The 26320-nt window shown below is 45.1% G+C and overlaps 2 protein-coding genes across 2 annotated transcripts in view; both read left to right on the forward strand.

Annotated features, from left to right (window-relative positions):
- The window catches only part of ENPP1 (ectonucleotide pyrophosphatase/phosphodiesterase 1), a 181152-nt gene that overhangs the window by 58539 nt on the left and 96293 nt on the right, over positions 1–26320 (forward strand). Inside the window, exons 5-6 of the mRNA XM_073575821.1 lie at positions 10087–10147; positions 21352–21449. Coding sequence (XP_073431922.1) covers positions 10087–10147; positions 21352–21449 — 159 coding nt within the window. The remainder of the gene's footprint in view (positions 1–10086; positions 10148–21351; positions 21450–26320) is intronic.
- Positions 14401–16888, forward strand: LOC141089426 (uncharacterized). The gene is made up of 2 exons (XM_073575822.1): positions 14401–14645; positions 15139–16888. Exon 2 carries the CDS (start codon positions 15151–15153, stop codon positions 16222–16224), a length of 1074 nt encoding a protein of 357 aa, XP_073431923.1. The 5' UTR covers positions 14401–14645; positions 15139–15150; the 3' UTR covers positions 16225–16888.

A 26320-nucleotide genomic window follows, 5' to 3' on the forward strand; every position in this document is an offset into this window, starting at 1 on the left:
AGAGACCCCCCACGCTGAACGGGACAGAGCACGGTGGCGGCGGAAGAAACTACCGGGGGACAGGAGCGCGGCGGTGGCGGTAAGAACCAGCAGACAGGGCAGCGGCAGCATCAGGGCACAGAGTGCCACGGCAAGTACCCTCAGCGGCATCGCAAAGGTATATCCTCTTTGTAAGATGCACCCCCTTTTTCCCCTCAATTTTGGGGGGAAAAAAGTGCATCTTACAAAGCGGAAAATACGGAACATACTGGGAGAGCGTCAGTATCTAACAAAATATATACGTAGATTTAATTTTTTTAATACACCTTACACAGATGGACGCTCCTCATACAGTACCATCTCTCTGCTGGTATTTTTGGTACATTTTCCCAAACCTGAGGAAGTATGGTGGAAGAGGCCGTGGACGTGGGCAGGGGGGTGCAGCTGGTACTGATGGTGGTGGTGCATCGGCTGGTTCTGGCAAAAGCACAATAGCAGCTAAGGCAGGAGGTGTTGAGCCTGCGTCATTGTCTGGCCCAAGAAGACCTGTAACTTTCCCTTTTCTTGGAGTAGGAAAACCGCTTTTAAAGCCGGAGCATCAGGAACAGGTTTTGGCGTATATTGCCGAAACAGCCACCAGCTCTATTGCCTCCTCTTCTGAACGTTCGAAACCTGCAAGCATGGAGTCATCAGTGCAGGGTTCTGGTCAGGAAAAACACCTTTCCTCGTGTCCTTCACCCCCACCAAAAGTTAAGGATGCGGCAGCCCACACTTCAGATTACTCTATGGAGCTCTTTCACATACCATGCCTGGGTTATCCAGTCAAATCCTGAATTCCCCAGTCCAAGATGAATCAGACATGGAGTGCACTGATGCACAGCCACTGCTAGATGATTCTGCTGGTACATTGAACGAAAGCACTACATTGCCCTTGCAGTCTGCTGAGCCAGAATCTGACCCTGATGAAAGGTGCCCCTTCCCGCATACTATACCACCTTACACGGTGACACAGAGGAAGGTAAAGAGGAAGATGCAGATGACTTTGAAGAGGAGGTGATGGATGACCCAGTTCTTGACCCGGATTGGCATCCATTGGGGAAGGAGGTTGGCGCTGGCAATAGTTCAAATAAGGAGAAGGATCTGCGGCAGGCATTGACATCGCAGCAGCGGTTATCTGCCAGGCCAGTAGCTGTCCAAAAACGTGGACCAAAATCTAAAAGAGTTGCAGGACAGCTTGGCCAGACGGTCAACTTAGCACAGCGTGCGAGGCCAGAAAATTTATACCATAGTAGGAAGAGTGCAGTGTGGCACTTCTTTGTCCAAAATCCTACTGATGAGGCAAAGGTTACCTGTAAGAAGTGCGGAAGGACCTTTAGCCGAGGTAAAAAACTCAGAAATTTGAATACCAGTTGCATGCTTAGACATTTAATCAACATGCACTTGCAAGTGTGGACGGACTACAAAACCTCAGGTAGCACATGTGCACCTGCTCCGACTGAAGGTAGCCAGCAATGCTCCATCGCTTCCCCCACTGTAAGACCACCGCCACCGTTAAGCACACTGCCAGCACTAAATGTTGAGGTGTCGTCGCAAGGCCAAAGCACTCAGGGAATCACAATGGTTTTGCAACACAACACTGAATCTAGGCCATCACCACCAATACCATCACCAACCCCCCTCTCACTCCGTCCAGTCCACCGCTACTTCCCCCATATGCAGCTCTGCAGTCCAGCTCACCCTACCAGACACTCTGAGTAGGACAAGAAAGTACTCATCCTCTCATCCGCGTACACTGTGTTTGAACGCCTACATTGCCAAACTAATCTCATTAGAGCTGATGCCCTACCGTTTGGTTGAAAGCGAAGCTTTCCGCGAGCTCATTGCCTACGCAGTCCCATGCTACGACTTACCCAGTCGGCACTTCTTTTCTCGAAAAGCCATCCCAGCCCTCCACCTGCATGTGAAAGACCACATTGTCCATGCACTCAAGCAATCTGTGAGTAGAATGGTGCACCTCACAACAGATGCATGGTCCAGTAGGCATGGCCAGGGCCGTTACGTGTCTATCAATGCGCACTGGGTTGATGTGGTGGATGCAGGCTCCACAGGAGACAGCGGCGGTGGAACAGTGCTGCCTAGCCCACGGTATAGGAAACATTTGGCTGTAGGCTTTCGACCCTCCTCCATAAGCAAAAGCTCGTCCACAGAGCGCAGTCGCACGAGCACTCCATCCGCAGCTGGCAGTGTTGCACACGAGGTGTCCCACTATCAAACAGCTAGTGGTAAGCGTCAGCAGGCTGTGTTAAAGATGATGTCTTTGGGCGACAGCAGACATACCGTGGAGGTACTGGCCAACTACTTGCAGCGACAAACTGAGTCATGGCTGGGCAGTTTACATCTTGAGCCAGGCAAGGTAGTCAGTGATAACGGCCGTAATTTTGTGGCAGCCATAGCCCGTGCAAAGCTCACACACATACCTTGCCTGGCTCACACATTGAACCTGGTGGTGCAGTGCTTCCTTAATAATTATCCAGAGTTAACATCCCTGCTCCATAAGGTGCGAAGACTGTGCTCGTACATCCGTCGCTCAAACGTCCACTCCACTCGTATGCAGAAGCTGCAGCGATTACTTCTCCTCCCGAAGCACCGCCTAATCATAGACGTTGCAACAAGGTGGAACTCCACCCTGCACATGGTTGAGAGGCTGTGCGAACAGAGGCAGGCTGTACTGCATATGTGGGAGGATACACGGACAGGCAGTTTGAGGGAAGACATGGAATTGTCGGGTGTGCCGTGGTCAAAGCTGAAAGACCTCTGTCAAGTCCTTCAGTGTTTTGAGGAATGCACATGGCTGGTAAGCGCCGACAACGCCATCATAAGCATGAGCATCCCACTTATGCATCTGCTCATGCAAAGTTTGACGCACATTAAGGATCTGGCATCTGCAGCGGAGGAGGAACAGGAGGAGGAGGAGGAGGGAAGCCTTGCTGACAGTCAGCCATTGTCTGGTCAGGGAACTGTCCTGGACAAGGTGGAGGAAGAAGAGGAAGAAGAGGAGGAGGAGGATGAGGGGGATGATTATTTTGGGCAGGAGGATGCTTCTCAGGGGGCAAGAGAAAATGTTGGCATTCCAAGGTCAGGTACGGTGTTTGTGCGTGATTGTAGGGATGTGGATTTGCCAGAAAGTGCTCCTCCACCCAGCAGTGGCAGTGCATTATTGATACATGGAACATTGGCCCACATGTGCGATTATGCCTTGCGAATCCTAAAAAGGACCCCCGCATTGCCAAAATCATGAAGGATGATGACTACTGGCTGGCCAGCATCCTCGATCCACGCTACAAAGGCACATTACACAACATCATGCCACAGGAGAACCTAGAGATAAACAAGCAACTCTGGTAAACCATTTGTTAGAGGCTTTCCCAGCACTCAGCAGCGGTGCTGGTTCTCCCACGAGCCATAGTGGGCACAATGGAAGAGGTGTTCGTGGTGCACACAGCCAAAGTGGCGTTGGAGACAGGGGTTTAATGACCATGTTGTGGAATGATTTCTCAAATACCGCTCACACGACTGCTAATACTGCATCGATTACAAGTGACAGGAGACAGCAGTTGTTATGGTTAAAAACTACTTCTCCTCCCATATCGATGTTCTTCCTCACAGGTCATTCCCCTTCGACTATTGGGCCTCTAAACTGGACACCTGTCCTGAATTGGCACACTATGCCTTATAGGAGCTCGCTTGCCCTGCTGCTAGTGTGTTATCTGAAAGAGTCTTCAGTGCTGCTGGATCAATCCTGACAGAAAAAAGGACCCGTCTGTCGACCCAAATGTTGATGATCTAACCTTCATTAAAATGAACCATGCATGGGTTTCAAAGGATTTTGTCCCATCTTCCCCTGATGACACATAGGTTGCCAGAAAACTGTCTCGCTTTTGTTCTCCTCTTCCTCGGACTTGCCCAATTCCGCCCTTTGCAGCAGCTGAATGTCCAGCCTACACATCAACATATGTCATTTTTTAAACCTCACTAACTGGGGTGCCCACCCCCCCAAGGGCTGGGGTCAACCTCTGACACCCGGGCAAGTGCCGTTGCTCTGAAAAGGTGGATGGGCCCACTGATGGCCGACGGCACTGGCACATGGCCCCTCATAGTACAATACAGTGTCTCTGACGGTGGGGGGGCCCACTCGCCGTCAGACACATCAGCATTCTATGAGGGGTCCTGTGCCAGTACCATCGCCCATGAGTGTGCCTCCCCTGCTTGGTCATGGCTACAGCACTTGCAAGTTGCAATACTTACCTCTCCCTGCTCCGCCGCTGTGTAGTCTGGGCAGTTAAATTCTTCACAGGAACGGCCACTAGAAATTTGGTGTATTGATCGATGATGGTTAAGATGTAGCTATGGCCTGTCCTGCTGGCCTCTACCTTCAGATGATCAATGGCTACCATTTGTAATGGACATCAACTTACAAGCGGATGCAGTGGTGCTTTATGATCACCTTTCACAGTTGTGATAGTCACAGACTTGTGACATTCCTGCCACAATGTCTCCTCTCATGCCAATCCAATAGAATCGCCTACGGCCTGTGGCTTCTGTCTTTTGCACTCCAAAATGACCAGACACATTATGATAGGCAGTGAGGACCATGTCTACATCTCTCCCTGTGATCACAATTTGATGGAGACGAGTAACGGTGATGTGATCCACGCTACTGCGATAAAGCAATCCTTTCTTCACAAAGAACCGTTTTCGCTGTCTCCACAGACACAGTAATTGAGGGTCTGCATCACCTCTGTGACATCTACCGGGAGGTTTTCCCGCAATGAGTAATTCCCAAATTTCTGCAAACACTCGACTTTCCGCCTGTACTTGTATCCATGTAGTTTACAGTAGCGGAGAGTCTGGACTGGCTTACTGAGATTGAAATGTATACGAAGATTTAAAAGTACCCCAACACTGTATATTGGTGTATGCTTCGAATACCTTTCCCTTTTTCTACTTTTCAAATTCTGGTGTTATACATATTGAGCCTGTGAGTGTCTGTGTCTGACTCTGGAAGTGTAGACAGAAATTTACAATTACCGCTAGACTGGATACACCTGGTATGTGCTGATACAGTACCTTTGTTCAAAATCGTTTATTACGGTATCATCCATAGTGAGTGAGCGTGTGAGGTTTACGCCTTCTATATATATGGTGAATCGGAGATACCAATTTTTACCCTATACTCGATACAGCTTGTGTCTTGTTATACAGTACCTTTGTTCGACATTTAGTATTACGGTCAAATCCATACTGAGTAAGGGTCTGAGAGTGACTACGGGACTATGTATACGGAGATACCCTATAATATATATACTTGCTATTTTGTTATCCAGTACCTTTTTTACAGCATTTTTTATTATGGTCAAACCCAGACTGAGTGAGCGTCTGAGGGTGACTCCGGAAATATATACTGAGATTTCAAATTTGGCCAACACTGTATACAGCTGTGCGCTTCTGATGCAGTAACCTTTTTTGCTTTGTAGATTCTGGTGTAATCCATAATGAGCCTGTGAACATCTGTATGTTACTCCGGAAATATATTTGGAGCTTTAAGATTACCCCAACACTGTATACAGCTGTACGCTTGTGTTACATTACAAATTTACAGCTTTTCATATTCTTGTGTAATCCATAGTGGGCCTGAGAGCATTTGTGTCTGCCTCCTGAAATATATACGGAGATTCAGAATGTTTACACTATACTATATATACCTTGTATCTGGTGATACTGTACCCTTTTTCAACTTTTTATTTTATTGTGTAATCCATACTGAGTCTGTGAGCATCTGTGTATGACTCATGAAATATATACAGAGATTTACTGTTATCCCTAGACTGTATAGAGCTGTACGCCTCTGATACAGTGCCATATATCTGCTGGTATTTTGGGTCCATTTTCCAAAACATGAGGAAGTATGGTGGAAGAGGACGCGGAAGTGGGCGTGGGGGGCCACCTGGTACTGATGGTAGCGGTGGTGCATCTGCTGGTAGTGCCAAAAGCACAATAGCAGCTAAGGCAGGAGGTGTTGAGCCTGCGTCATGGTGTAGCTCTGGAAGGCCTGGAAGGCTCTCTTTTCTGGGAGTAGGTAGACTGCTTTTAAAGCCGGAGCATCAGGAACTGTTTTTGGCTTGCATTGCTGAAACAGCCTCCAGCTCTATCACCTCCTCTTCTGAAGTTTAAAATAATGCAAGCACTGAGTCGTCAGTGCAGGCTTCTGGTCAGGAGCAACCCCTTTCCTTGTGTCCTTCACCCACACCAAAAGTGAAGGATGCGGCAGCACACACTTCAGATTACTCCATGGAGCTCTTTTCACATACCATGCCTGGATTAATTAAAAATGGGGCCCATCATATACTGGAGCATTCCAAATTGGGGACATCAGACACTGGAGCAGCATTTACAGGGATCATTATACACTGGAGCATTAGAAATGGAGCCCATTATATATGGAGCATTATTAGGGCCCATCATACACTGGAGCATCATCCATGAGGCCCATCATATACTGGAGCATTCCAAATGGGGGACATCAGACACTGGAGCAGCGTCTATGGGGCACATTATACACTGATGCATTAGAAATGGGGCCCATTATATATGGATCATTATTAGGGCTCATCATACACTGGAGCATCATCCATGAGGCCCATCATACACTGGAGCATTCCAAATGGGGGACATCAGACACTGGAGCAGCATTTACGGGGCTCATTATACACTGGAGCATAAGAAATGGAGCCCATTATATAGAGCATTATTTGGGCCCATCATACACTGGAGCATCGTCCATGGGGACCATAATATACTGTAGTGTTATGTGGAGCTCATCATATACTGTATGGATCATTATATGTGACCAATTACTCTGTATGGAGAAATATATGGGGCTCATTCTGTATGGCACACAATGTGGTGGCCAAAATACTGTATGGAGTAATATACTGTCCTTTTTTTGAGCTATTGTCGACAATAGTAAATTAAGGTTAACAAGCTTCAGTAATAAGAATCGATGTTTTTGGCATTGAAATGAACACTGTAGGTGTGTTTACTGTCCTCCACTCCCTGCCGATTTTGCTTCCCCATTGACTTGCATTGGGTTTCGAGTTTCAGTCGGACCCCGACTTTTCCCTATATTCGGCCGATTTCGTTCAACCTGACTTTTTACGAAAGCCGGATTTCATGAAACCCGACTCGACCCTAAAAAGGCAAAGTCGCTCATCTCTAGTTCTGACGCCAGTCCTCTCTTGAAGGGATCCCCGGTATGGAAGTTAGGTCCGTTCCACTCAGCACTCTGGTTTTGACCCCAGGCTGACGGGATGATGTCGGATATTAGGGGTAGTAGTCTGGTGGCTCTGGCTGATAGGATGATGTGGGATATTAGGGGTAGTAGTCTGGTGGCTCTGGCTGACGGGATGATGTGGGATATTAGGGGGAGTAGTCTGGTGGCTCTGGCTGACGGGATGATGTGTGATATTAGTGGCAGCTGTCCAGTGGCTCTGGCTGACGGGATGATGTGGGATATTAGTGGTAGTTGTCCGGTGGCTCTCACGGAATCATGTGGGATAATAGGGGTAGTAGTCCGGTGGCTCTGACGGGATGATGTGGGATATTAAGGGTAGTAGTCTGGTGGCTCTGGCTGACGGAATGATGTGGGATATTAGTGGTAGTTGTCCAGTGGCTCTGACGGAATGATGTGGGATGTTAGGGGTAGTAGTCCGGTGGCTCTGACGGGATGATGTGGGATATTAGGATATTACACTCAGCTTTATATATACTGTATAGATATAATCATTATAATTTGTTATAACTAACCATAGTTAGTTACTATGCCCGGGCAGCGCCAGGCTCTTCAGCTAGTATTTATATGATGTGCTATTTGTTGGTGTGTCTATGGGCTGTTTTAATTATTGATAAATAAAGTATTTATTTTAATAGAAGGGGTTTGCACATTAGTCATAATATTTAAGACATCTCTGCTCCTTACCAATGGTTCTAATTTGTTCAAACATATAAGAAAAAAATAACTGAAAACTTCAGTGTGCATAACTATTTACCCCCATAAATTCAGTACTTTGTAGAGCCTTCTTTTGCAGCAAATACAGCTACAAGTCACTTTCCACATCTTGCCACTGGTATTTTTGCCCATTCCCCAAGGCAAAACTGCGCCAGCTAATTCAAGCTTGATGGTTTCCTCTGGGGAACAGAAATCTTCAAGTCTGACCAGAGATTCTCAATTGGATTAAGGTCTAGGCTTTGACTAAACCACTCCAAAACATTTACACATTTCCCCTTTATTCACCTGAGTGTTTTAACTGTATGCTTTGGGTCATTGTCATGTTGGAATGTGAAGCTACATCCCAGTCTCAAATCACTGCCAGACTGAAACAGATTACCTCTGGTCACTGGTGTCAGCGAATAGGACTACTGCTCCCATCATCCGACACCTGCTGCCCATAATAACAGCGAGAGAAGGAGCTGCTGATGGGAGTATTCATTAGCTGGCTCCTGCTCTGTAAATAAATTTAAAAAAAAATCGGCGTGGGTTCCCCTGCATTTTTGCTAGCCACCCAGGCAAAACTCACAGCTGGGGGCTAGAATCATCAGCTGTCAGTTTCAGCAAGGCTGGTTATCAAGAATAGAGGGGTCCCCAAACAGTTTTTTAAATTATTTAAATGGATAATTTAAAAAAGCAGTGTAGAGTCCACCCCATTTTTGACACCCAGTCTTGCTAAAGCGGACAGCTGGGGGCTGGAATTCTCAGGCTGGTAAGGGGCCATGGATATTGGCCCCCCAGCCTAAAAATAGCAGCCCGTAGCTGCCCAGAAAAGGCACATCTATTAGACGCGCCATTTCTGGCGCTTTGCTCGGCTCTTCTCATTTGCTCTGTAGTGGTGGCAAGTGGGGTTCATATTTGTGGAGTTGATGTCACCTTTGCATTATCAGGTGACATCAAGCCTACAGACTAGTAATGGAGAGGCGTCTCTGAGACACCTATCCATTACTAATCCTATAGTTATGTGGTAAATAAAGACGCAGCCAGAATAAAATCCTTTATTAGATATAAAACAAAATACACTTTTACTTTTTTATTTAAAAATAACAAGCGCAGTTATTCTCACCTAATGCCTAATTCCTCCGAAGCCTTCGTCTTCTGTAAAAAAACAAAAATAAAAACCAACAATATCCCTCACCTCTCCGTCATTCCATCGCATGCCGTAATCCATGTCTGGGGGAAAAACACTTTTCAATCTGGACGGTGCCAAGATGCGACGGTCGAGGCTGAGAACCACTGGTGACTGTGAACTGCTGCGAGCGCAGCCTCAGTGATGGGCGATGACGTCATCGAGGTTACCTCTGGTCACTGAGGCTATGTTCCCTCCCGGGCTGCACTGCGGTGATCTCGGTGAGATCCCCGCTACCACCATTAGAGCTACATCCAGTATCTAAGCAAAAATAAACTTGACACTCAAATTGGTGAAAGATGAGGAAATTTCATTTATTTTGCGTCCAGACAAAATAGAAGAAATAACTGAACGTTTTCGGTCCTACATTGGTCCTTCATCAGAGTAATATTCTGGTTCAGAGGGATAAGACAGTGTGCTTCAAATAAGCTGAAAGGATGATAAGAGGAAAATGTCTGAATGCTATTTGAGGAGGCAAGATTTAATGGGGCTAAATTAATTGTAGCGCAGCGTGTCCATAAATGGCGACTACCGTCGCTGTAGTAGAGTACTGGATGCTGCGTAGGGGATCAGGATTTAGTTCAGCATGTCATTTGTAGGTAATTACTATCGCTGTAACCAAGCACTGGTTGCTGTATATGTAGATCAGATTATGGGCAGCGCATCCATGTGGGGCGACTATGGTCGCTGTTTCAAATTGCAGCGTGTGGAGGTCCCGGGCGCGTGCTGTGCATACTGCTGAACAGGAGGACGCGTCCTGGCTTTAGGTTACTTGCTTTTTGTTGCACCGTGTGTGTTCTATGTCAAATATATTAGTTTTCTTTCATTTATTTATTTTTGTTACCTGTTTAATTGGTCTTAACCATTGTTTTAGGAAATAAGAGCTGGGTAGAAGAGAAATGTGAGGATATCCAAATTCCAGTATGCCCAACAGGGTAAGTTAATTGTCCAATTTCTTTGTGGAATTTAATATTGGTGATGTACAGTATTTAAAGGGAACCTGTCTAGAGCAAAAAAAAAAAGGCGCTATTAACCTGCAGATATGGGGTTAATCTGCAGGTTAAGGGTGGCTCTTTTTTACACGTACTGATATTTCCAGTACTGGAAAAACCATTACCGGAGATATCGGTGTCCGTGTATTTAATACTTGTGGCATACGTGTGGCAAACGTCGCCGCATCAGTATCACACATACTGGCACCTGGGAATCAGCGGTACTGTTCTCGCTGTTCCCAGCGCTAAATCTGACAGCTGAAGGTTGCAGCCCGCAGCTATCAGTTTTGCCAGGCTGCTTATCAAAAATACAGTGGAACCCAATGTCTTTTTTGCTATTATTATGCAGGGGGGATGATGAATACTCCCTTCAGCAGCCACCTGTTCTCGCTGTTAACAGTTGAATACAACGCTCAACATTGTCCCCTACTAGCACTGATCACAGTGTGAGCAGAGGACAATGACGTGAGCTGCCTTCAGCACCTGGCGCCGGGGAACAGTGCAAACAGTACCGCTGATTCCCAGGCGCAAGTACGTGTCATACTGATGACACACGGATATCATCTGTGTGTCACTGTGCATGTGTTCAGGACGTTTTGCAACCTGTACTGCTGTTTAAAAACGGACATGTCAGCTTGTTTAGCACACTATTCGTGGAAATGCAATGACATGTGCACAGACCCATCCACTTGTATGGGTCTACGTGTGTACGTTGTAACGAGCTGGGTGATGGAACCACTGTGCTAAAGCGCAAGGAAGATCTGGAGGGGCGTGACTGGGAGCTTCACCCAATCTGACCACGGACACACAGCAGCTAACAACACCGCAGTCCATGGAGAGGCAAAGGAGATGATCCAGGTGCTACTCCAGGACTGACTTTGGGTATATGGCGGCTAACCCCTAGGAGCAGATAGCTGAAATGGCCCAGAGATGACAGGAACTGCAGGTGCAGACAGGAGAGATGAGGAGATGATGGAGAGATGAGCACTGGCAGGTGCTGCTGGTTCTGCTGCCATTGAGGTGAGCACTGGCTGGTGCAGCTGGCTCTGCTGCCATTGAGATGAGCACTGGCAGCTGCAGCTGGTTCTGCTGCTGTTGAGGTGAGCACTGGCAGCTGCAGCTGGTTCTGCTGCTGTTGAGGTGAGCACTGGCAGCTGCAACTGGTTCTGCTGATGTTGAGGTGAGTACTGGCGGGTGCAGCTGGCTCAGATGCCATTGAGGTGAGCACTGGCAGGTGCAGCTGGCTCAGCTGCTGTTGAGGTGAGCACTGGCGGGTGCAGCTGGCTCTGCTGCCATTGAGGTGAGCACTGGCGGATGCAGCCGGCTCTGCTACTGTTGAAGGAAGCACTGGTGGGTGCAGCAGACTCGATGATAGTACAGATACCTGAGAACTGACAAGCATGTTAGGAACAAACACAACATTGCACAGGTATCTCCATGTTGGAGGAGGCGGTTTAAATAGCTATTAGCTGAGGACACTTTAGAGGAATGCACGCGGCCTCATTAAGAAAGAGGAAGTGTGCGCGCCCACGCACTAAGCTCAGTGCCTGGAGATCTGCTAGGAGTGCGTGCACCCCAGGCAGCAGCAGACACGGAAGGAGCAGGACGGAAGCCTTGGCCATGAGCACGCTGAGAGAGGGACTGCAGGCACAAATGCGGGCGCTACATAAGTGTCTCCGATATGTGTGAAAACTGTCGCTACACGTACTGGAAACACTGACATCTGAAAGAGCCCTAATAGTGTTACTGACCTGCCCGGCACCTGCATTTAGCCAAACGCTGCAGGGAGAAAATGAACCAATGCAGAGCCAGTGTCAGTCTGGGTGGGGAGGGGGGTGGTTACGGACGCTGTTCTGTATTCTCAGTGCGGTGACTGAAACTGCATTGGTGCCGCCCTCGTGAAAGAAGCCGAACGCTGCTGGGAGGAATAAAGTTCATTTTCTCCCCGCAGTGCTCGGCTACGTGCAAACGTTGGGCAGGTTAGTAACACTATTGACTTGCAGATTAAGCCCATATCTGCAGGATAATAGCATTTTTGCTGGTGACAGGTTCCATTAAGTTCTGCATGTTATTATAAAGAGATATTCTACAAAATAATGGAGATGGTACAGTTATCTAAATGAGCCCTATATTGCAGTATGCAAGAATGCAGATTGGCACAAATACACCAAATAATATATATTTTTCTTTTTTGCATTATAATACAAAAAGGGATGTTTTAGGGTGTTTTTATAAGCAAAGGTTTTTGGAAAAGTGCTTTTGTGGCGCCCTCAGGAGTATGGTCGCCACAGTGGCTTTGCCTTCCTCCAGGGAGGGAGATGTCAGGCTTGGAAGCAATGAAGGGTCTCTCTAGCAGTTAGCCATAACATGCAGCACAGTTCCCACTCCGGGCCAGCAGAGGGAGCTCTGAACCAGAATTGGGGGAGGAGTGCTCTCTGAGGGCCAGGAGGGGAAATTAGTCAGTTCTGTGAGGAGTGTGTAGTCGTGGAGAGAGAAGCTGGGGGACTGAGCGGAGTTGAGAGCTCATTCTCATCTGGAGCGCATGATCTGGAGCCTGGTCTCCATGGTTGTATGGATACTGAAGTTCCTGCAAAAGAATCCAGAGGAATAGGAAGCTGTAAATGCTCTATTCCCACCTAAGACTCGGAGGCACAACAGCAACGGGTGAGCCAAGAGAAGAGATAGAAGGCTACAGCTGTCTACCATACGAGGTAGATCCAAAAGGAAACAAGAAGGAGGAACTTCAGTGTAACACAGTACTGCATGTACCTCAAGTAAGCGCTAGGAAGGAGACTACACAGCCTATCTGCATAGAGAGATTCCTGAGCTGCTTCCAGGCTAATCAGCTCCTGTGCCATCTGTAATCTGGACCCTGGACTGCACCTACAAAGTAAAGGTAAAGAAACTACATTCCGCTGTGTCCTTGCCTTCTTTCTGCAACTTCTTCAGCACTGCTACATCTCTGTGCCAGACACTGCACCCTCTTCCTCAACCCCTATTCTCTTCATCTACTCTGCCCTGGGACTACAGCCCTACCTGTGGAGGGCTATAACATCACTGCTGCACCCCACCATCTGTCCCAGCGGATCTGTCTGAAGCGTCAGCTTAACACCTCCCTTGCCGAACACCACAGGTGGCGTCACGAATCACTCATAAACTTTATTCCACCACTCTACCCCTTTTACATGGGCGCCCAGGGCCACGCACCAGGTCACCGCTGCTGTGACATTCCCCTCTGAGAGACTGGCTCAGTACCGAGCACCCCACAGCCCTGGGAGGGCGACCCACTTTTGTTTTTGTGGTAGTTTGTATGCAATTTTTTTATTAGTAAGCCATAAGCATAACTGATGGCTTATTTTTGTTATTGCTTTCGTAGTTTATTTGTTTTGGCTCTTTTTTTTATAACATTTTAAGGTACTTTTTGTTTTATTGACTTAGTTTTTGAACTTTTTTGCGGGTGGGGCTATTAACTAACTCTTATTTTTACCCTAAGGCCGGGATCACACATGCAAGAAACTCGGACAAGTCTCGCATCTTAATACCGGGCACTGCCACCGGCTCTCGGAAACGAAGTGTGCGGCTGCATAGAAATACATTCAGCTGCACGCTCTGCTCCCGAGTGCCGGCTGCAGTGTTGGGTATTAAGATGCGAGACTCGTCTGAGTTTCTCGCATGTGTGATCCCGGCCTAATAGAGAACATGGCCTAAAAGGGAAATGGCTTGTCTACATCCGAGATCTTTGTCAGGAAGCTGATTGGCATATATTGCTACATTGAGAGCAGATGGACTGATAGAGGGAGAGCACTCTTCCTCTGCCACACACCTTAGATGTCACTGCATGCAGATCTGGTCACAATCACAGAATCTGCGGGGAGCCTGAACGTTGGTGGAGCAAGAAGCAGGAAACCTGAGCTCCCGGACAAATGCACCAAAAGGGGCTCTAATATCACCAGAGCCTTCTTTTTATACCATCCCCGCATTACAACCCAAACCAGGACCCCACTGGATCGCATAGACCCTGGGTGGCAAGTCACGTTCGGGATAAAGAAGGGATTCATATAACTGTGGCCCTGCAGGCGGGAGATTGCCGGAGTGGCGGAAGGATATACTGCTAACAGCACCATCGCCTCGGGTAGAGGACTTCACCCCTGACCCAAGGCTGTCAGATAAGAGAGACCCCGGAGCTGACCCTCCCCTGCAAATAAGGTACCATTGCGAAACCCCCTGACCAGGACACATAAAATCGCTACTATTCTCATAGCTGGGGGACGGCTACAGAGAGTGTGTATCACGCCGCAGCATTGAAAATAGTCCCGTCGGGCTTGCAGAAGACACGCGGCCCGGGACCTAGAATAGACGTGCAGCGGCACGCTTCAGCCTCCTCCCCTCTCTGCAATCAGTGAGAGAGATCTGAGGAATTCAAGCGTCTCCTGGAGCTGAGGTAACATTGGAATAACAGAAGCAAGGTGACGGAGTGTCTTAAGCAGAGGGGTCTGATTCAGGGGACAGAGGACCAGGAGAGCATGGTCATTCTCCCTAACTCCGTAGCAATAAAGGAGATAATCAATTAATCAAGTGGGGGCCTGAGACTGTCTGACCCGAGGGGTGCGAGGAGAGAAGGGAGTAATATAAGGAGCCTTAGATCTGTATTAAGCGCTCCCCCCCCACCAGTGCTGTCCCTACATCTTTCATCCCCCCCTTATTTGCTTTCTAATTAACCCATGTTATACCTAGCTGTACGAATATAAGAGAGGATTCTCTGGAAAACCAGCAGAAAGAGGTTATAGACTGCCATCTAGTGACCAGAGCCAGAACGACATCTCTTTCCATTGTTTATCACTTATAAGATTGGGCATAAAATGGAACATTAGCTAAATTCATAGCCAGCGAGAGGAATTCTAATCTTCAAACTGCTCTATTCTTCTCTGCTTTAGATAACTGCAAAAATGGGGAGATCCAGCGTAAAAACGCAAAAGAGCATGCCCAAACCTACAAAGTCCACTACGCAAACAGACATGGATGACTTTCTTACAAAACAAACGGTTCCGTCAGATTCTCTTAAACCATCCAAGCTTTGTGATTTGACCTCATTAGGTGATTCAGATTCTGAACCGGAGAGTGACTCTGACACGGGCAGCACAGCGAGAGAGGCCTTAGTCACTCGTTCGTTCATCAAACGTATATTGTCTAAAGCTCTTGAGCCAATAGGACAAGAACTTGCAGAGATAAAACACGACCTAAAACTTCAAGGCCACAGACTTGAGACATTGGAAAATTCGCAAGTTGCCATGACGCAAAGTTCGAACGCTGTACTAGACTCTTTAAAAATCCATGAAATCCAACTACATACAATTCACACGGTGCTAGAAGATCATGAGAACAGAGAACGTCGTAACAACATAAGAGTTAAAGGCCTTTCTGAAACGGTGGCCTTTGAGGCGTTATGGAAAGCAACACAAGAGATATTCAAAGAACTACTTAATGAATCAGATCCGCAGGAAATTGAACTGGTGAGAGTACACAGAGCATTGCGTCCGAGGCCTTCTCAAGGGGAAACTCCACGAGATGTGATCTGTCGCTTCCTCGATTATCGAGCAAAAGACTTAGTTCTTCGCAGAGCGCGGGAGGCGCAGGAGATCTTGTATGAAGGCTCACAAATTAAACTTTTCCAGGATTTATCGGCCAGCACTCTCAGGAAGCGGAGGATCTTGAAACCGTTCACTGAAGCATTGATAAAAAAAGGCGTCCGTTTTAGATGGTTGTTCCCGTTTGGAGTACATATCACAAATGGAGACAAAGGTATCTCAGCAAGAACATCACAAGACATCAAAGAGGCATGTGAGTCCTTGGGAATTGAGTTGGAGGCCTACCCGGACCTGGAGTCCTTCCATTCGGCGACCCTATTGCATCCGCTGCCAGATGACCCGGCGTGGCAGATAGCCCTGACGCCAAAATCACAAAGGCTGAAAAGGAAGCTGACAAAGACCTCGCTTCCTAAGGACTCCAGAGACAATACTTGATCTTTGGGTTAGACCCAGATTTTGCAGTTAAGTTTTCTTAGTGTCTACCCCAGTTGGGGTATTGAATGTGGTTGAAGCAAATCTGATGGGGTTGGCGTGCTTTTCCAAATATGGGTAAGCACTGCTGCCACATCTATCCAATAATTCGTTGTAAGGTTTCAACCTAGATTTAGTTACAGCCCAAACTGGGCATTCTCCTAGAATGGAGCATTTCATATTTCATATTTAGTTTATAAGGTTGATTGGAATTTTCCTCAAGCTGGCATTCTATGAAACAATGTCAGTAGGTAACTATGGTACGTTGGCATATTGGTCAATGATATTGTGCAACTTAATAACATGGATAATGTTAATATTGTGTTCTCCCCCTCTTTACCTTTCTGTTTTCTCTACCCTTTTCTTTCTTTTGTCTGGTCTACTTGTCCTAGACCCCCTCCCCACACCTATAGGCACAAGGATTCGTCTCCGTCGTGAGCTGCAAGGATGCTGCTGTGTACAGAAACATGATGGATTCGGATAAGGTACACACATTCATCTCTTTTAACGCACATGGGCTGAACTCTCCAAACACTAGACGCCACACATTACAACTATTCAAAAAACAGCAGGCAGCAGTATTGCTTATTCAGGAAACGCACTTCAAACCGGATAAATTGCCCTCCTTTGAAAGCTTGATCTATGATAAATGGTTTCATGCGACAACCACCCAGTCCGGTTCCAGAGGAGTGTCAATAGCAGTGGCAAGGGGAGTGCCCTTCCAGCTAAGAGAAACTATGGCGGACCCTCAGGGTCGTTACATCTTTGTCAAAGGTCTACTAAACGGTGCCCTGGTAACATTGTGCAGTTTATACGCACCAAATAAAAAACTATTGAGATGGGTACTCTCAACACTGAAAAAAATTGATGGCTTTAGAGAGGGTGCATTGATAGTGGGTGGGGACTTGAATGTTGCATTAGAGCCTTTGCTAGACACGACTAAACAGAAAAGTTCGCTCTCACCTAAAGATCTTTACAGAATAAAGTCACAACTGGGATCTCTACAATTGATTGACACATGGAGATATCTAAACCCCTCTGACCGAGACTACACCTTCTACTCCCACCCTCATAAATCTTACCACCGTTTAGACTATATTTTTATATCCAGTAAAATGCTTGCCAATATACAACAGGCAAAAATAATTCCGAATATTTATTCCGATCACTCTTCGGTTTTGTTAAAATTCTCATTATCTAAAGCCTTTCCCCGACATAGAGTATGGCGGCTCAATGAGTCAGTACTTGGAAGTACCGAGGTACAGACACGTATAAACAAAGTGCTCTCCCAATATTTTGAGCAAAATGCTTCACCAGAAATTTCCTCACAGATACTATGGGAAGCACATAAGTCAGTTGTCAGAGGGGAGTTGATATCTATCACTTCCTTTCTAAATAAACTGCAACAAAAAGAAATCCAGGATCTTTATGATAGTATATCACAGCTGGAGCTTACACATAAACATAAAATAGATCAACATAGCTTAGAGAAGCTGCAACAAAAAAGACAGCAACTTAAAGACATATTAAACTCGAGATCTGCTAAGCTATATGCAACATGGAAAAACAGAATGTACGTCCATGGAGACAAAGCATCCAAATTAATGTTATCGCAACTAAGGAAGCGGCAGTCACGTACGCTGATTAACTCAATTAAGAATGAACAAGGGTTCAGCTCGCAAGCTCCTGAGCACATGGAGCGGGCATTCCTTGACTACTATAAGAAATTATATAATCTCCGTCCGGAAGATAACGCCGATTCCGCACTTAAAAGAAGCATGGACACTAGGTCCTTCCTAAGCACTTTAGATCTGCCTGTCTTGTCTGATTCCCAAAAACAATATCTTACTAGACCTTTTTCACTGGGGGAGTTGCAGTCCGCCCTGTCAAAGTGCCCGAAGGGGAAAGCGCCCGGTCCAGATGGATTCTCAGCACTTTACTATAAATCCTTCTCTGGCCTCCTACTCCCACATTTATTGAACGTTTGCAACGCAGTTTTACAAGGCCACCCATTGCCAAACCAAATGCTTACAGCCAGAATATCCCTAATACACAAAGAGGGGAAGGATCCTGAACAATGTAGTAGCTATAGGCCAATCTCTCTCCTTAATGTGGACCTAAAAATCCTAGCAGGGCTGATGGCAAAAAGAATGGCCAAGTCATTGCCAAATTTGATTTCCTTAAATCAGACCGGGTTTGTGGGTGGAAGGGAGGGAAGGGATAATGTCCATAAAGTATTGCACCTTCTTCAATACGCAAAAAATCGTAAACTACCATTGATGCTTCTTGGAACAGATGCAGAGAAGGCCTTTGACAGGGTGGACTGGCTATACCTACGGGAAGTGCTGATCAAGTTTGAGATACCCGAAGCGTTTATAGCAGCCGTAATGGCAATGTACGATAAGCCCACAGCACATATTAGGATTAACGATTTTACAACAGATGCATTTACTATAAAGAACGGAACAAGACAGGGCTGTCCCCTATCCCCGTTGTTATTTGTGCTAGCAATGGAACCTCTCTTAAAGGCCATACAAGTACATGAGGGAATAGAGGGTATTCGCATCAATAAGACACACTATAAAATAGCGGCATTTGCGGACGATCTCTTAGTCTTGATGACTAATCCTTTGCTGGGACTCCCAACATTGATGGCTCTTATAGATCAATATAGCAAAATTTCCAATTTTAAAGTAAATATGTCTAAGTCGGAAGCGCTAGACATACATATATCCCCGAATACCTTAGCTAAACTAAAAAGTACATACCCATTCACCTGGCCAAAACAATATATCAAATATTTAGGTGTAAAGATAGGAAGATCGGATAGAGACCTTTTTCAACAGAATATTCCCCCCCTAATTGCCTCAGTAGAAACCATCATGAAATCATGGAGGGACTCGTATGTGTCGTGGATGGGAAGGAAAAATTTACTGAAGAGCCTAATCTTACCCAAGTTCATATATATTTTCCAAATGCTCCCTATAACCATCCCCAAATCGTATCTTTTTAAAATTAATACATTATTCCGCAGATATGTTTGGAAAAAGCAAAAGCCCCGATTAGCATACAGGACATTAACATTAAACAAATCGAGGGGTGGGATGGGTGCACCAGACATAATGAGGTACTACCAAGCGACAATGCTTACCAGAGTGGTAGACCTGTTGCGGTCTCCTAACAATAAGCAGTGGATTGAGGTGGAGGAAGCCCTAGCACCTTATCCCCTGAGATCCATCCTTTTGGCATATCCTTGTAAAAACATAAACAAAAATCTACCTAATATACACACCAAAGCTACCTTAAAATTATGGAAGGGATTGGTGAAAACTCTAGCTCCCCCTTTGTCCCCCTTACTCAAGTTGGCAGATATAATGCCACATGCATCTTATTCCCGAGACAATGATGTAATCAAACCCGGTTCCCTGGCAAATGTAGCGGTTGATGACCTCTTGGCGGACGGGGCACTCCCCTCCTTTCAGGAACTGAAGAAGCAACCAGGGCTTTCCAACTTGACCTTTATACAATTCGGCTCTATAAGAGACTCCTTGGCACGGTATCTTTTAGGAGCAGACGTTACCCGCCCACTGACTGCATTTGAGACTCTCTGTGCAACAAAGGATAAACCCAAAAAGATAATGTCGTCTATTTACCAGATTTTAAATATAACTGACTGTTGTCTCAAAAGAGCTTATATAACACATTGGGAAAAGGATTTGGGATTCAAGTTTACCCCAAATCAAATATCACACATTTATAATTCATCTCATGGCCCATCACAATGTGTTAGAGCACAAGAGAATTCCTTTAAAATAGTCGCCAGATGGTATATTACACCACAGCAGAACACTTATTGGCGGACGGGGTCCTCTGCTAGATGCTGGAGATGCTGTGATTCGGAGGGAACATACTTACATATGTGGTGGTCCTGTCCACCCCTGCTGCAGTTCTGGCGACTAGTAGAGGATTATATCGGGGAAATTGTGGGCAAAAAGCTTACATTGACACCGGAGATAGTGCTTTTAAATTTTCTGTCACCGACTGGACATAAAAATACTGCTCTGTTGACTCAACACATTCTTTCAGCAGCGAAACTTTTGATACCTATGAACTGGAAGTCAACTACCATTCCATCTATATCCCAATTGCAAGAGAAGGTAGATATGCTATATCAAGTAGCCAAACTGGCTGCCTTGGTGAATGGCTCACTTTCAGCTTTTGAAAGAGTATGGCACCCATGGACCCGATTCAGATCCATTAGTAGAAGTTGATAAGGCTATGGTGGCCTCCTTGCTTGGCTTTATCAGAGTGGACGAAATCCTTGTTGCCTAGTGTTCCCCCCCCCCTCCCCTTATCTCCCTTATATTCCACCCCTATATCCCAACTTCTTCCTCTAATTACTTGACCTCCTGTCCCTTTACTCCCTATACTGTTTTTTTTTTCTCTCTTCTCTTTTCTTCTTTTTTGTTCTTCTTCATCTTTGTTTGAAATCATGGCATATGTGATGTAGCAGGGGCGTGTGGATGGGAAGAACCCAGATTTGAACCCAGATAATCCTGCTGCTGGAAGTTCCTTTAAGGCTGTTGGTGTCCTTAAACCTCTATATATCAATAGTTTTTGCCATGAATTGATATTTCAAACTATCTGTTTAACTCCCGAAAAGTGGAATTTGTAGGTTATATAATAATTTTGTAAGCTACCCTGTTGATTGCTTTCTTTCGGATGTAACTTGCAGATTTCAATAAATAAAACATTAAAACAAAACAAAACAATCACAGAATCTGCGGAAACACTCTGATGCAGATGTGCGCTTAGCATTTACTTCAATTGAGCCCAGTTGCACATGTCTAACATTAACAGTACTTGCTGGAAACACAATGTTCAGACCAGCCACGGGTCTCCTAACCCAAATTCAACAGCCTAATAATTGTCTATGTGGTCTCCAGTTGAACTTAAAATGCGGACATGTTTAACTGGCTTGAGCTGAAACATCGGATTCAATGCATTGACCTTGGTACTGTCCCTGGAAGAAAGTAGCCATGCATCTCTAACCCTGTGCAACCTTTTTATACATATTTCTTCATTTCATAGGTTCTCTAGGACACCTGTCATTTTATTTTCATTGGACGGGTTTAGAGCAGAGTATTTACAAACATGGGGTGGTCTTCTTCCAGTCATCAGCAAGTTAAGTAAGTACCCCGTTTCCTGTGAACAGAGATGTTCAAGCTAAGATTAATGTTTTTCATAGGTGATATTTTTGATAATGTCTGATATCTGTTAAAAGAAATGCAAAGGAAACCTTTAGGCCACGTTCAGTATTTGGTCAGTATTTTACATCAGTATTTGCTTACAAATACTGATGTAAAATACTAACCAAATGCTGAAAGTGAGCACGTGGCCTTAGACAGAAATCCCAGCTTTTGGGATAAGATGAATCAGAGATATGAGGCAAACCTCAGACAATGGGGCAATAAACCTGCACAATGTAAAAGCTCCCAAGGATTACATAAGTCCACAGTAGACAGAGGTTAAATAAGCCTCCATGTTTTACAATAACAAACAACAAACATACAACTATTTGTGAGGTAAAAAAATCTTCAGACAATCAAGTAAACAGTTCTCAAGATTGTGTCACTATGAACATTGTCTGTCTGTTACTGTATGACCAGCAATGCTGCTCTGTCTTGGCTGGAGTGCATTCTATATATTTCAATATGGACTCAACTCAGAGGCATTGCAAAAGCAAACCAAAAACCTCTCAAAACTTTGAAGGGAATCTGTCACCCCATTTTAGCCCTATCAGCTGCCGGCACCACCATCAGGGGCTTATCTACAGCACTCTGTAATTCTGTAGATTAACCCCCGATGTAACTTGAAAGATAAGAAAAACAAGTTAGATTATACTCACCGGGGGGTGGGGCCGAGTGCGGTGGGTGTCGCTGTCCGGTCTGGCACCTCCTATCTTCATACGATGCCGTCCTCCTTTTTACTTCTGGCGCGGCTCCGGCGCAGGCGTACTTTCTCTGCACTGTTGAGGGCAGACTAAAGTACTGCAGTGCGCAGGGTCTGGGAAAGGTCAGAGAGGTCTGGCGCCTGCGTACTGCACTACTTTAATCTGCCCTCAACAGGGCAGAGAAAGTATGCCTGCGCAGGAGCCGCGACAGAAGTAAGAAGGAGGATGGCATCGTAAGAAAATGGGAGGCGCCGGACGGAACCGCGACACCCATTGGACCGGACACCGGGGTTAGTAAAATGTAGCTCGTTTTTCTTATTTCAGGTTACATCGAGGGCTTATCTACAGCATTATAGAATGCTGTAGATAAGCCCCTGATGGTGGTGCTGCAAGCAGGTAGGCCTAATTGAGGTGACAGATTCCCTTTAACATATCCCATTAGCAGACACATTGTGAATCTAATTACAGTGTGAGAGGATGGATTCAATATTCTCTACTACTTACATCAATCTAGCATTAACCCCTTCATGACATTTGAAGTAACTGTATGCCACGATCAAGGACTTCCTGCAAAATGACTTACGTCATGGCAATAATGCGGCCCCGTAAACTGTGCCTGCACGATAGCAGCTGGGAGCTCAGATTAAGTGAGAGTCCAGCTCCAGCTGTCACAGCCAGTGATCATAGTAATAAAAGTTAGTCCCACTGAGGGACGAAGTAAAAAAAAAAATATGTTAATATTAAAAAGAAATCCCAAAATTTAAAGATCAAAAAATGAAACAAATTATTCCAATAAATACATATATTTATGTAAAAATAAACAAAGCAAATGTATTTATCGCCGATCTTATCTATAAAACGGTCATACTATTTGATCTCTTCAAGGAACACCATAAAAAATAAAAAACCTGGTTAAAAAATGCTTTTTCATCGTACCTCCGGAACAAAAGTTGAATAAAACAAAACAAAAAATCCGAATGTAATTAAAAATGGTGTAGCTTAAAACATCAGCTTGTTCCTCAAAAAACAAGCTCCATCAGCAGAAAAATAAGTTGTGGATATAGCTCTTAGAATATTGCAATGCAAAACCAATTATTTTTTTCTATAAAAACGGCAATACATAAAAAATACCTATAAATGTGATATCCCTGTAATTGTACTGATCCGACGAATAAAGCAGTCTTATAATTTTTACCATGCGGTAAACTGCATAGAAAAAACAATTCCTGAATTGCTGTTTTTGTTAAAACCATCACTACCAGTGTAGATACATTCTCAGAGGAGTATAATTTCTAAAATTAGGGTCATTTGGGGGTATTCTGAATTTCAGGCACTTAGGGGCTCTGTATCTGCTGTCTGCAAACTATTTTACGAAACTTTGTCAAATAACTCTCCATCTCTCTGGAATCTCGTCGTATGGCTAAGCGGTACTGTACAGCCACATATAGGGTATTGCCACTTTCCACAGAAATTGTTGGACAAACTTTAATGCAATTTTTAACTATTTCCCCAGGTGAAAAAGTAAAATTTGGGGCTAAATCATTTTTTTTGTGGTAAAAATGTGATTATTTTTTCTTTACCGCCCAATGGTATAAAATTCTGAGACACACTTGTGGTGTCAGTATGATCACTGTACTCCTAGATGAATTGATTGCAAGGTGTTTGTAAAATGAGGTCACTTATGGGGGGGAGACTTCTAAGGGCTCTGCCAATGTGACATGGCACCTTAACAGCAAAATCTGCCCTATAATATGACACTTCTTCCCTTCTGAGCTTTTACTTTTGACTAAAAAGTAGTTATTGATTACATTTAAGGTATTGTCTGACTCAGAAGAAATTGTGCCACAAATTTTCCTGTCAATTTTTTCATATTAGCCCTTATAAAAATTAAAAACTTGAGGCCAAAGCAACATTTTAGCTGTTTAAATGTAAATTTTCCTTCTTCCCCATCCAATGGTATAAAATTCTGTGAGGCACATGTGGTTGTCAACATGCTCACTGCACCTCTAAATGAACTAATGGGTGTAGTTTGTGAAGGATGGTCACTTATGGGAGGGTCTGCTTTTCTGACATCTCGGGGCTCTGCTGATGTGACATGGCACCTGTCACAGGGTCCTTCTCCGGTATCACACAATCAACAGAGCAAGGGAAGAACAAACAATCGCAAGACCTTTATTTAGGCAAAAATATGAAAGGTCTATATACAATCCACCACACAAAGGATAAAATAGTCCAGAAGCCGAATGTAGTTCAGTAACAGGATAAAAAGCCCTGAGAAATGAGAGTCCAACAATCCAGCAGACCGAGGATAACGTAGTCCATATACTCTCTTTCTCTCTGAGGTGCTGTATTCACATTGTTCCACACCGGATCTCATCTTGTGTCTCACCTCCCTGATATTTTATTAGTCCCTTTCCTCATTCAGAAGGCAAAAAAGAGTGCATGGGCTCTCCACCATCTACCTGACTTGTGTTTTGCAACCGATTCGCCTGGGGTAATGTAAAAAGCAGCTTTTAATTTGCATAGCGAAAGACGGGAAAAAACAAATGCAAAAACACAACATGTGAATATAGCTTGAGGCTCAAAGTCTCAAATGGTAAGCCGGTCACTGAAAAAGCAGTTAACTCTCATTCAAACACTGGAGGCAGACGGAGGGGCTGGTAAAGGAGAATACTCAAAGCAAAATCACATCAATCTCATTACCAGAAAACTTTTTATTAAAGAATAACCACAAAGCAGATTTCTACACCAAAAGTCTCAAATAGTAGGCCAGTCACTGAAAAAGCAGTTAACTGACATTCAAACACTGGATAAGAGTCAGTGATAAGCAGTCATAAAGGAGCGCTTAGGAAGCAACCCGGGGCAGACAAGGATGTCAGGTCTCCACCGCAGCTCCAACCGAAAACCTCCAATGGAGGATAGGAGCAATGGGAACTTCCACCTGGTGAAAACAGATCCTCCATCGAAACACGTTGTGGTTTAACCCCATCTCTTGTCTGAGTCTTTCCTGCGCTCCTAAGACCATTTTCCATTTTCCCATTCAAACACTGGAGGCAGATGGAGGGGCTGGTAAAGGAGAATACTCAAAGCAAAATCACATCAATCTCATTGCCAGAAAACTTTTTATTGAAGAATAACCACAAAGCAGATTTCTACACCAAAGGTATCAATTTAAGGTTAATTTCACATTAGTGGTTTTTAGCGCAGCGCATCATGTGCAATAGAAACGCATGCAAAAACGCATCATGCGTTTTTGCATGCGTTTGCGTTTTTTTATGCGCATTCGTCCTCTAGGGGTTAAATCCAGTGTCTACACATTTTTACGCCAAAAATGCATGCGCACGAAAACGCTGACAAACGCATGTCCATGCACACGCCTGCATTCCCATAGAATGTAATGCGTTATTTTGTCGTATTCTGTGTTGCAAGCGTGTGCATGCGTTTTTTTCACGCCTTTCGGCGGACCCAAAAATGCAATAGGTTGCGTCTGGCTCGCCTAGGCGCACATGTGAAAAAACGAATGCACACGAAAATGCATACGACCGCGTTCAAACGCACGCCATGTTAAACATAGGTACGCATGATGCATGCACATGGACGCGCATGATGCGCTGCGCAAAAAACGCTAATGTGAAACCAGCCTAATTTGTACATCAGCCTCATTACAGCCATGTCTTTACTATCACTTGCAAAATAAGGCTGACAGGTTCTCTTTAAAGAAATCTGCAATCCAATGTCTCATTCCAGAGAAATCCACGTTTTTCTTATATGTAAATGATCTGTTAAGAACTATGGGCCGGACACAGATCTGCATGAGAAACTGCCTCCAAAGATTATTATATATATTATTATATGAAAGGGGAAGTTGCATCTTACACTAGTATCTAACACAGTAGATCTGAACTTTTTCTTCTAACAAATAAAGTTGCTACAGCTCTGTAAGATGGAAGCTGAAGCATAGAAAGGAACCTGCAGATGTGTCCGTTTAAGTCTCACGCGCAGCTCTACAGTGAGATCAGGCGAGCAGAAAGCAGCCATTACTCTGTATATCACACTGGTAACACCACCTTTTATTTAAAATAAGCACTAGCGTCAGCTTCTCAAACA

This window comes from Dendrobates tinctorius, unplaced genomic scaffold, assembly GCF_039654945.1.
Source record: "Dendrobates tinctorius isolate UK_male_01 unplaced genomic scaffold, ASM3965494v1 ptg000046l, whole genome shotgun sequence".
NCBI classification, from domain to species: Eukaryota; Metazoa; Chordata; class Amphibia; order Anura; family Dendrobatidae; genus Dendrobates; species Dendrobates tinctorius.

Coding starts and splice junctions, on each gene's coding strand:
- LOC141089426 (XM_073575822.1), top strand. CDS start 15,151: ATGGGGAGATCCAGCGTAAAAACGCAAAAGAGCATGCCCAAACCTACA.